At 42.5% G+C, this 12,675-nt stretch overlaps 1 protein-coding gene across 2 annotated transcripts in view; it reads right to left on the bottom strand.

The window, feature by feature from the left end:
• Nucleotides 1-12,675, bottom strand: part of PUM1 (pumilio RNA binding family member 1) — a 78,169-nt gene that overhangs the window by 61,269 nt on the left and 4,225 nt on the right. For both annotated transcript variants that reach the window (XM_084274225.1, XM_084274224.1), the window contains one exon: nt 11,762-12,135. In XM_084274225.1, coding sequence (XP_084130351.1) covers nt 11,762-12,124 — 363 coding nt within the window. In that variant the 5' untranslated portion in view covers nt 12,125-12,135. Of the gene's footprint in view, nt 1-11,761; nt 12,136-12,675 lie in introns of those variants that run through there.

The raw sequence follows: 12,675 nt of genomic DNA, 5'->3' as shown, positions 1-12,675 counted from the left end.
GGAGAAGCTAGGGCTGGTGTAACTAAAAACATTGTCTTCTCCAACACGGTCAGTGCCTTCGACACAAGTTCACGTTCCTCCACCACAACAATTTAGCAATTCCTTTTTCTGCAAGAGCTATGTACAATCCAGTAAACATACATAGCTCTCCTCTGTGTTGACCATTTCTCCACCTTTCCACAGCCATAGATTACTACAGAGACTGAGATAAGAAGAGTGGTAAAGGGCAAAAAGCAGGATAAACATGAAAGCACTCCAGTTGTTCCATACCTGGTTGGTTTAATTGCACACCTAAGGGAGCGCTATCATTTTCACTCCTCTCTCACAGGTCTGAAGGAAGATGTCCTTCAAACGTGTCTTTGTTTGTAAATCACCATCCTAAACCCCACCCCATGATACACGGCCTGCCTCCATCTCCTTCCAGAGTACACTTTGCCCCAGTGACTATCAAAGGCGATGAAAGAAATACTGGGTTCTCTGTCTGCTATCAAGAGGTAATGGAAGAAATCGTATGTCACAGCTACCTCAGTCATACTGCTCCTCATCTGTTTCAATCCAAACAATTACAGATAAAAACACTTTCTAAATCAAGCCTTCACACTCAACTTCTGGACTCTGTGTTCAAACCATTTATAACCACCAGTTTTAAGGTCCTTTTTTTTTTAGTCACATGGTTCCTTTATCACCACTGAGGGTTATATCCATTTGGCTGTAGTACAGGTTAGGTTTTTATTCAACTGGCAAAGACTGTTTCCAAAAGGTCCTCTTCTCATTTCCCCACTTCTGTAATAATAAACAGCAACACCTCTTCACCTCATTTTCTTACACGGCGTGCTCCTTTATTTCACTTTGAAAGAAGAAATAGCTCCTGAAACTGCAGAACTCAAAGCCAAAATCATGACTTCCTACACCTCAGCATTCCTGAAGGCAGGCAATAGTCTGAAATGGTAATTAAATGACACAGACAATCTACTACTACCTCATCAGGATCTAGTCCTGTCAGCTATCACCTATAACAAACACCGACATGGAGAGCAGAGCCACAATGGTGTAAACACTAGAAACAAGGAGGTCTGCAGAGAAAGAACTTGTTCACAGATGAGCACTAATGTCAATGAGATTTGATTACCATAAAATCTGGTTCACCACTGAACCAGAGTTTTGAAAGAAATCCAGAAGACAACGCCAAGATAAATTGGCTGCACAAGGAAGTGATGCCCTGACATCTGGATACGACATGACAACCTGGTTCCTTGGAGGAAGAGGTGATCTCAAGAAACATCAGGAATTGCATGAAGGGAGGTCAGCTGCAGTCCCAACTGCTCCACGAGTGATCCAACAAAAGCTGACTCCTGCTCTCAGCCAGCAGCACCCTTCAGTTGCACCCCCATTTCAGGCTCTTCCAGGCACGCCGCCTCTGCAAAGCAAAATGCAAAGTGCACATCCTCGCCAACTACCACAAGCAGACCTCCCTACAGTCTTGTCAAGAGTACTCCTTGCTTCTGATAAAGCAAGCTGGCTTCTGAAGCCTACTTAACAAAATTAAGGCTCTGTAGATCAGCAACACTGCTACTGAACCGAAGTCACAAAGCAATTTCATTGCACAAGAACATTCCTCCCCTTCACATTAAACGCTGCGTATGCACTCAGGAATTATGTAAATCTCACCAAAATTAATGAGAATCTCATTCAAGAAGAGTAACTTCCACGCACGCTAATGTATGAATGTATGTCACTATAACACACTCCAGCCACTTCACTGACTCATAAATCATTTCCTGCCTGCACGGTAGAAACTCGTACCCCAAAGCAGATTCGCTGGCACACTATGAGCCACACCAAGAAACAGGAGTAAACCCACCAGATCGCTTCTCCGGGGCTGAAGTGGATTCAGTCTCTCAAAAGCCCTCTTAACCAGCTTTCACCTTTGCTCTGAAAAACATGTGATAAAATGAGAGACAGCTGTATTACTCATTACACAGCCGCTGCAGGTCAGGCCTCTAGATCTTCTTTTCAGTCTCCTGAATAAAAACCCTTGGCCTCATACACATCAAGGCTACAGAGGCCTTGCCAAGCTTCAATAGCAGGTGCCCACTGCCTATTTTAGAGGGGACAAGACAAAACACACAGGACTCTTTCCACTCTCATCTGCTGTGGCCTGTAACAGCACAAACCAATGTCTCTCCAGGTCAACGGCCACTTTCAACACTCAACCTCCTATGCAGCAGAAGAGCTTTTTGGCAACTCTGCATCACCGTATTCACCATGGATTCTCCAACCCCTCGAGCGGCACACAGCTAATTTATGTCAGGTTGCCACCTCACACAGGACAATTACTTCTTTTTTCTTTTAAAATAAGGTTAGAGGGCCTCACCATTGCAAAACTCAATGCCAGTAACTCAGCAGCAAAAGCTTTTGTGATCCCAAAGCTACAGAGACACTGGTCCTTGTCTGTACCTGGAACACTCTTGAATTCATGTAGCTGTACCAGAAACAAAAAGCAATATTCAGGCAGTCAAACAAGTTCGATGCCCTGCCACTCGGCACCAGAGCTCCTGCTCACCTACCACACCACAAACTCAGGCTTGGTTTCTCCTGCCCGAGCCCCCCAAACACACTCCATCACAGATACAGCCAGTATTTACACATTCTGAGAGGTTTTTCTTCTAAAAGAACAATGCAGACTCAGGTGATCTTCCTAGGCATCACCAAAGAGAGTCTGAATCACCCACGAGAGGGGGTGACAGCAGAGGGAACAACCTACAGAGACTAGGACCAAACCAGCTACACCTCTAAGAAGTCACCCCAAAACAAGCTTTGATGTTCCCACTGCTAAAAAAGCTGCAACGCAGCGATGGATGAGCAGGGAAACCTGCAGAAGCACCAGCATGCCCACAAAGAAGAAACCCAAGCACCTGAGAGGACACACAGCACTGCTGGAACTGGAAACTCCAGTTAATTTTAACCCAGCAAACAACAAGGCCCACAGGGCTAAATGGCACTTGTCAAAAGGAATTCTGCAGTCAGTTAAATTAACAGGAACTGGGGCCCCAAACTGTCCTTGCAATTACTAAACAGGGATTTGAAGGGCCTAACAAATTAACATGAGAGCAACAGTATATTTACCTTTTGGATTTCCAGTACAATATTTTTTATTCCAGAATAATCCAAGGGTTTAGGGTTTTTTTTCCCAAACTGACAGCTAACAGTAAAGCAGCTGAATTGCAACTTTAAGTAAATATTAATGTCAATAATCAGTGTTAATACTGCACCTTATATTAAGCAAATACAGTTGCTAATATGACCTTTACATATAAATGCAAAGTGTAATACCAGAGCACATTTCAGGGTCTGCAGGAATCCTGGGGGACTGTGCACCAGCCTTATATATTAAGGAATCCTCATTTATGTAGAATTTACATTCACCTAGACAAGACACACAGTAAAACTATCAAAGGCTAAATTCCACCCTTTATCACAAAGGGTTTTTTCTGCCTCCTCATAAAAGTGATAAGAGAAAAGACAGGTGGAATTAAGAAAAAATAAACAAAAAAAAAAAGCACCAAACATACAGGGGAGAAACCAATCCAACAAACCAGAAAGTCCTTTGGAAAAGAGATGCTGAAATAATCAACTAAGAAGCATTCTAGCTGATGGTTTAAAGAAATTGCCTCTGAAATTACACCATGAAGCCTAAGGGTTTATGACTTCTTATTTTTTGATGTTGGACAGCATTAAACAAATCAAATATCTGCATTTATTAGCAGTAACAGCAATTGAAGAGGGCTTAAACTATCTATTTCTATTAAGCCAATTATGTTAAATAGGGCAACCAAAGCAAACTAGAAGGCTGCTTCCGTAAGCCTCAGCTCTCTAGTTTCTCCACTTCCCCTCTCCCTAATGCTGCTCCCCATGCAGCCCCATTTCAAAGGCTGCCTTTCCCCAAACACCTTCTTACACTAGGATTTATCTACTCCCTGCTGTCCCTCCCTTAGGTTACAACACTGATTCTCCCACTACTCCCCTCCCTGGGTTCCTGTTCTGTCCAGGAGGCAAACCCCCAGGACAGCATCTCCTAAAGCCGAGGCAGGCCGGGCACTGTGAAGACAGGAGTTCATTAAGTTGGAACATGTAAATGGCTGCTTTCAAAATTTCTTTGATCTGCAGCAAATTACAGCCTCCAATCCTGCCAGCCAAGCAAACCAACTCCAGGGTATATCCCATAGGTACTGCCATAAGGAATTCTGGGTGCAGCACCCTAAACTTCTCTGGCACCCTGGCAAACAAATGCAGGGGAGCAAGGGGCAGGCACCAGGACCACAAACCCAGGGGAAGGGCTCATTGTTATGCTGGTTGTGCTCCCAGAAGAGTGGGGGGAGCCCTCGGATAACTCAAGCTCCACACAAAGCACTTTGAGACCACTTGTTCCAATGTGGGAAGTGATGTTACTCTTTTCCATGTCAGGCTAGATCAAAGCCTCATGATTTCAGCATTTGTTTGGTTCTGTGAGACAAGACATGAGTGATTTCAAGTCCTCCCCTGCTCACACTGGCACACAAGGGGTGCTTACTGAGAGCACCTCAAACCTGCGACCACTACGTGGATATTTACTTATCTTTAACTCACTCCGCAAGTGTGAAAAGGAAAGTTTCATGTAAAGTTTCCACTCATCAGGCCCTCACATTTTAAGCCTTGCTTAATTTGCAATAGAAAAAAAGAAAACACACTAAAAAAAGCCAATCAAAATTTTTATTTTCTAATAAAACATTCCTCAAAAGAGAGCAGCAAGATTACTACAAGGACTGACTGAGGCTGTAAGAACAAGAAACACCAAAAATATTCAGACTGCTGCCTGGATAAAACATCCTTAGAATGGAGAGGAGAAAAAAAAAATACTGCTGGTTGAACAGCCTAAATACTTTTTAAATTAACCAAAGGTTTACAAGTTTCAGATAGAAACAAGTGCCTCCTACTCAGCTGGGGGAGACTGCCTGAGTTTGCCTTGTCTGAACAGCTTGTTATTTAAACACAGCACGTTATTTAAAATACCTACTTTGAGTGCACACATACACACATATATAGCACTGGGGAGAGGAAAAAAAAGAGTATTTACCAGCTGACAGTAAGAAAAGCACCACACACTATCAACAAGAGGTTTGCCACTACCAACCAGATCCAGGGTTAAAATATGTTGCTCCATCAACTGATTACAGCACTATTTTTAGTCCTCTCCTGTAACAATAGTCAGTAAAGAAAGAATGTGAAGTCACAAGTATTAGACAGGATTAGGTGGTTTAACTACTATTTTTGTAGTAAAGGATTCATCATTAGAATTGCTACTACCATTAGCATTCGTAGCAAAAAGCTATTGAAATTGCAGATTGGCTAATGCTTTACGTGGCGTTCAGCCAAGATGATTAATGATTCAGGGTACAGAAATACATGCAAGAAAGGCGGCCTTTCAGAAAGGCTCAGCTTAGTTAGCTAATTATGTTTTTCTTCAGATTTTATACACCAAGGGAAGTTCTTCATTAATGTGGAATCTGGGTTACCCTGTGATGTCTCGGGCACAATATTGTTGGGGTACAGAATTCCAAAATCCTGGATTAGAGAAGAAGGAGCCTTCATTCTGCCCCGCTGGAGCTGGCAATGCCTTGGGAAAATCATCTTCTGTGTGTGTCTGGATTAATGTTTTTGGGTAAGAAGTCCGGGCTACACCAAGATCTGGCTCATTTCACCCCTGGGAGTGTTTACTTTTCACTCCCATCCCTACTCTCATCTTCTGAGGTTTACATTCAGAGGGAGAAAGGCATGAAGAAGGGACGCAGCGATGTCTCATTCCAGTGCTGAGCTCTGTCTGAAAGAGAAGCGAGTGGCCCTATGGCACACCGACTGTGGGCAGCAGGGCAAAGGACTCATTGAGAGGTTAAATACCAGTCAGGTTTCACCCCAGCACAGAATCAAGATGTGAAGTGCAGCTTCTCTACAGGGCAAGTAACACGGTTAGATGCTCTCAAAAACAACTGCCCCAGAACAAAAGTTACCCTTAACAAAGGAAGAGAGAAACACAATATCTGAGAGCAGATCTCTTGACAGGAGGGAACGCAGCATCACATGGTATCTGCAAACAAAGGCAGGTTTGTTCATCACAGACCCACAGGATCATCGTTCAGAGAAGACAGCTTTAAATTCGGCTCAGCATACACCTGCAAGCAAGTTTTCAGACACAGGCAACACCAGACTCAATGCTCCACAACAGCTCTCTGTTGAGATTTCTGGTCAGCAGTTGAAATTAGCTGAGCCAGTCTTGAAGGAAGAGGCTACTGTGGATGAATGATATGGATTGTGTTTTATGTAAAGCTTCACACATTTATAAAAATGCTACAAGTATCACAACCTGTTCTACAGAAGCAAGGCTAGGTCACACAAACTACTCTAACTCAGCAAACCATCAAAGAGCTGATAAGGAGAAAGTGAAGCTGGAGAGAGGGAAGGAAGAAAACAACCAGAGGCTATGCTCGAATAAAGCTCTATTCAAAGCACACTTGGGCACCATATATTAACTGACATACCTGAAGTCTTCTTCAAGCATGTGAAAATAACTTTGCTATTCCTGAGCAAGCACACAGCAAGGAAGCAGTCTACAAAGATGATCTAGCACAGAGAAATCACAAAGCCAGCACACCACTTGTGCAATCCCAACCAGAGCCACACATCTTGCAACTGCCTGTCAGGGACAGTAAAACCTATGGAAGCAGCAGATTTTTAACCTACCCTGAAACCTGCAGAAAGTTTTTTCTCCCCCACAGAAGAGAGAGATTTACCAATACCCATCATCAAATATCCAACTTAGCCAATGTTCTCAGGCTCCTTCTATCTCAGGAGGAATTTTCAAAAGGCATTGTAAAGCAGAAAACTTAATGTTCAGATTCCCCTCCACAAGATAACCCTTCATACAGAGAAATCTCTGCAAACCAAATCAGCCAAACCAGACATTTCATTTCAGCAAGGTATTATGTTCTCCACTATCTGGATATCAAGTTAGCACAGCTACTTCAGTGTCAATGCAAGAAAGGCCCAAGCCAGTTCACTATGACTCATGGAAGTACCCATGAAAATTCAGGATTTAATGAAACATAGATCAGAAAATGCTCTCCAAGAACAGAGCCACATGTGCAGTCATGTTGAATACGTGCCCTAAACTGTAGCCCAACTAGCCAGGTTACTTGAACCACAGAGGCTGAACCACCTCATACGCTGGGTGCTCACAGGCACATCAGGAATCCTTCATCCTGCAGTTAACTGTCCCTTCAGTGGGGTTTTACTTTGGAAGAAAACACGCTAGTGCTTCTGCTTCCTCAGCTCCCAGGCTGTTTTTCTGAGGACCTGGCCATGACTTCAAGGCAAACTCCGGTCGCAGTGCCTGCCAACAGGCACCAAACATTGTCAAACAATGTCAAAACCAGACGCTTTCGCAGCATCAAGCAGCATAGTTTGAGTAGCTGTGCTCCAGAAGGGCAGCTGCCAGAATCACCTTCTGTCTCCACTTGAATGAAAGCTTCCAGTTAAGAAGTTGCACGGTCACATTGCCAAAAGGAAAACTGAGCATAAAACCCAGTCCCAGCCCTGTCGCTCTGACTATTCTTCACCAACTGTATGTGAAGAATTCCCCACATTGAACAAGATGATCCCTGCAGAGTTCTATTGTCTCGAATTATTAATTAAACATGCTCTCAAAGAAAGTAAATCCCTAAAATCATTTGCTTTTACTAAGCAACTCCCATATTACCCTATGCAATTCAGACACTCTAAGTATACCAATCACTGTAATTCAGACGAGACCACCACCAGAGAAGCTCTCTCCCCACTCCAGTTCAAGAACATACATGCATGCACAAGCCACCAGAGACCCCATCCAAGAAAACACAGCAAATTTTCCTAAAAAACTGCTCAGTGTTGATAACTTCTCCCTGCTGAACATCTCGACCATCTTTTCACTCCCCTCAGGAGAGGCAGATGGCTGTTTGGATTTGTAATCAGATATGCAACCTATCATAACCAAGACAAACAACCTATCATAACCAAGACAAACCTATCGAAGCCATTACTCATCAGGAGTCATCTTGTACCTCTTCACTCACCTACTTGAAGTGAGGTTCTGATCCCTACCCATTTTTTGGAGGATAAAAAACATACAAACACCCCAGCACAGCTATCAAAACTGCCCAAACAGCCTGAGGAGTAATCAAGCATCGTAAATGAACAACAGCCTAAACCTCTCCTGTTTTTATCTTGGAATCACTGGTTGACATTGACATTCAACCTTATCTTGCTGACTTTTGTGGATTAAAAAAAGGAAAACAACATTTTGCAGTCAAGGCCTGGCTGATGGAAGTGCCTCCCATGGAAAGTTTGGTGATTAAGTATTTGTAGCTGCAGACAGCTGGAATTTTGCTTAGGAATTCAGATTTGAATCTAGGAGAAAAAAAGCCAATTCCTACTTACACATGTGCAAGAATACTGAGGAATTTATAATATGCACAATTTGTGTGGGTAGCTTATGTCCGATACCTAAACATGAAAAAGTGACACCAGCACCTTTAATTGCTGAATTTTAGACTAAAATGTAATTATTCCCCTCCTCCTCATCCCCTCCCCCTTTCTGGAGGACAAAGGGAAGAGAAAGTTTCTAGGTAAAAATATAGAACTGGCATTTTCTTCCTGTTCACAAGGAGAGGACACTGTCTACTTCCTTGGGAGCACAGAAACTTTGTCTAAAGCCATCCCTACTAAAACTATTCACAGCTCAATTGTCAGAGCTGCTAATCACAGTACAGCCAAATGACAAGGAGAAACAGGAGCACAATAAAAAAAATGAAAAGCAAGAATCCTGTAAATAAGTTGTGACTCACAACACTCCCAGCTATTTAATAACACATGATGAAATGCTATCATTTGGTAAAAAACACCAGAGTATTATCACCTGCAGAGATAGATGTCTGTCTACGTACAGAACAAAGAAGATACTGAGATTCAACAATTTAAAGAAAAAAATCCCCATACCTTTAATTACGACCTCCCAAGCTTTAGGCAGACATTAACCCATGTTACCCTGTAATTATTTTTTCTAACTTTCCATTATCTTTTAGCTACTGAGTTTCATAACCAGTCTTCAAGGCAACAAGACAAGGGCCACATTCCCCTTGGAAGTCTAAAATCAAGAGTACAATAATACAAGTGTATCTGTAGAAATTGAGACTTAGCAGACATCAGTAACAACTCCCCACCTCTCAGCACGTCTCAGCACTTCCTTCCACTTCTGCTCTTGCAGGACAAATTCAATTCTATCCTGGCTAAGCCCAAACTGAATTAAATAATTTTGCACGCATAAGACTAGGTCTTGCTCCAAGGAATTCATGATTTAGGAAGCAGATGCAGAGGTGGCCAAAAAGTCAAAAGGAAGGGCAGTAGTAGGATTACATGTATCCTGCATTCTGCTTCCCATGAGTAAAACCCGAAGGCAAATGGGGAACCATGGAAAAAGAGGCAGTCAAGAAAGGCTAAAGCAATAAACATATTGATAAAACTGCCCATCAGTCACTGGAGCATCAAGTAAGACACACAAGAGAAGAGTTACTGCCCCATCTCAGGCTGACTTTGAAGAAATGAAACACAGAAGATTGGTTTAAAGATACATACTGAATGCAAAACACCAGGACTGCATGACAAATACATGACAGCCAATGTAAAAACCAGCAGGAAGTAGAACAGATAAGGTTCCAACTTTAATTATACTCTAGTGGGCATTTCTCAAGCTTCAGATGACAGTTCACGTGGGGGAAAAGCAGAGAAAGCATCACACGCAACCTTGTGAGCTCAATCCTGTGGTGTCTTTTCTCCATCCAACCTTCTCAGAAGCATTGTGCCCCCAAAGAATATACACACTAGCTTTTAAAAGTTGATTTACACTCGTGTAAACTAATGAGGTTTTATTTCATTAAGTGGTATGTTAATTGGTGTCATTTCATTCAAAAGTTGCTGAAGACAATCAAGCTGAGGAAGAGCAACATGTCTACTGACACCAGACAAGACTTTGTAACTGGTAGGATTCTTTTGTTTGAGTAAACATTTCAGCCTTATTAAAGAATTCAGTAAAAATGTTCCAAATCCTGCAGTCATTAAACATTGTGCTGGTATTTGGCATCTTGTCCCCTGGTCCCTCAATCTCCAGTGAGCTGTGCTCACTACTTTAGGGATTTTCAGAGAAAGGAAAATGAGATTATAAATAGGAAGAAAAAAAAATATTAAGAACTTTATGATGCTCACTTTACTTTGTGAAGTCATCTTTTCACAAAATGTCCAAACAAAAGCACTTCCTACCTAAACATCCCCACACCAGACACATCACAGCTTTTATTTGCAAAAGCTAAAAGTTCTGGTCTTTCAATAATAAGTCTTTGCTTACTGTGTCTTCCACAACTTAAACACATTACAATCTCTTCCATCAATGTCTCTTGAAACAGGTTTTACAGTTAGCAACTGAAAACTAGTTAACAGAGAGATTACATCTCATTTCAGTGTGGTTATTTCATTTAAAGTGATACCAGAACTAAAAAACTCCATTTTCCTATAAGGGAATAGCTACAATATTCTTCTAGCTGCTTTGTTCTTATCACAGTATTTAATGTGTTTTTCTCTGCAAGAACAAATTAACAGGGCTTATCCTTTGTTGATGTACACAGTGACTTCAGTGAGGTTGCAAAATTCCCTGCAATGTTTGCTTTTAAATGTCCGGATGGCAAGACATTCCCTGGGGAGGAACAGCAGAGGAGCAAGGGCTTGTTCGCTTTTATTTGAAAAACTAGAGGCAGGAGATATTCATAAAGGTTGCAAAAGCTTTGTGTCTGCTGCCTTAACAATATCTGTGGCAATCATTCGTTTCTAAAATGTGCTTACACTTAAGTTCTGCTCCCTCAGCAGAGGAAGCACATCTCCTCCTTTGACGAGTTACTTACAGGTCACCGACAGAAAGCTCGAGTGAGTCACGCACTCATTTAACTCGCAGCACATCTGACAATGCAACTACTGAAAAGACTGCTAGTAAACACTACTACTGAGACACAGTTTGGCCCACTACCCTTTCACAACCGTTACATAGCTGTGTTTCAAGCAGCAGTGTTTCATGACATTGTTAAGGATGTTCTCAGTTCAGCCAAGCACAGTAACAGCATCTTCCCTTCCCAACCACAACAACAACAAAAAAACCCAAACCCCAAAACAAACAAGCAAAAGAAACACAGGAAAACACACTAGCAGCAACTTCCAGAACTGTGTTTTTCAATATTGGGAATGGTAAAAGCCCAACCTACATGCATTGGCAGTTTTGTAATAGCATTACATAAGAATTATTTAACTACAGCAACAGATTTGACTCCAGCAGTCACTGCTACGCTGGTTCACACATCCAAAAAAAAAAAAAATAAAGAAAATCAATAAAGGGAATGATAAATTTTGCAAACATGCATTTGACTGTCACAGAGAGTGGATTTCAACACCCCCCAAGAGCAGAAACATTTCAGCTTACAGCTACCGAGGCATGGAAAACCTGAAAAGAAAAAACAACCACAAAAAGTACAACTGTTGCCATTTCAACCACAGAATAACCAGCTACAGCTTTATAAAGCAGGGTTACAAGCATCTATCACAAGCCCGGTGCGCTCACGTGTTGAGAGTTTGGAAACATTGAACTTTTTTGTTTTACCTGATGTTCTGCATGAATGTTATCCCCAGTAGGCCAGCGATGTTTGCTGTTATTATAGCCGCCTCCACCACTTCCTCCTCCCCCAAGCTGCTCACCATGCTGCCTCTGGAAGAAGTAATCCACCATAGCGTCGTCCTGGGAGCGGCCTGCAACTCCTATGGATCCAGGAACAGGACTGGAGTGTGTCCCTGCTGCAAGCGCCTGATTTGCAGCTGGCTGTTGCTGAGCCTGGGACCCTGTTCCAGATGTCAATACAACAGGCATGTTGGGATTAGCTGTATCTTGAGCGTGCTGTTTCAGGTGGGGGCTGAACGAGTCCTGCCAGAGTACTGCTTTTCTCTTCAAAACACACGCAACGCTCATTCCACCAACACCTACAGGGGGTGAGGGGAGGGGGGAGAGATGGGGAGAGAGAGAAGGGAAAGAAAACATGAAATCTTTACAGCTTCAGCTTTACATATTCAATAACACAACCATCTCGTGGCTGGCAGGGAAACATCACGACGCCAAACCTGACTCCTTTTAACATAGTTATTTGCTCCATTAAGCTAGCAACTAAAATATCATATAAAAATGCACACTAGCCAGAAATCCCACATTTTGTGCTGTAAAGTGTTATCAATATGTGCAAGATCCACATAAGGTGCCCATTACAGTGAAATCTAAACACCAATTTATGAGATGGACAAAACACTGACTGGAGTGCTGCTGCAGAAGACTGCTAGGAAAAAAAAAAGCCCCCCAAAAACGTGGTGGAACACAAATCACACCATCAGAGCCTCTGTGTGTATTTACACCCAACAAGATACCAGGCAGATCTGCAATCGATACACAACTGCCCCTGTATCACAATGTATTCGCTGGGTCACACAAAGCATCAAGGCAACAGGTTTGTTGTTTGCTTGTTTCTCAAA

This window comes from Gallinula chloropus (assembly GCF_964237585.1).
Source record: "Gallinula chloropus genome assembly, chromosome: 22".
NCBI lineage: Eukaryota > Metazoa > Chordata > Aves > Gruiformes > Rallidae > Gallinula > Gallinula chloropus.
The sequence above is the reverse complement of the archived record's forward strand: the minus strand, read 5'-3'. Positions and strand labels throughout refer to the sequence as shown.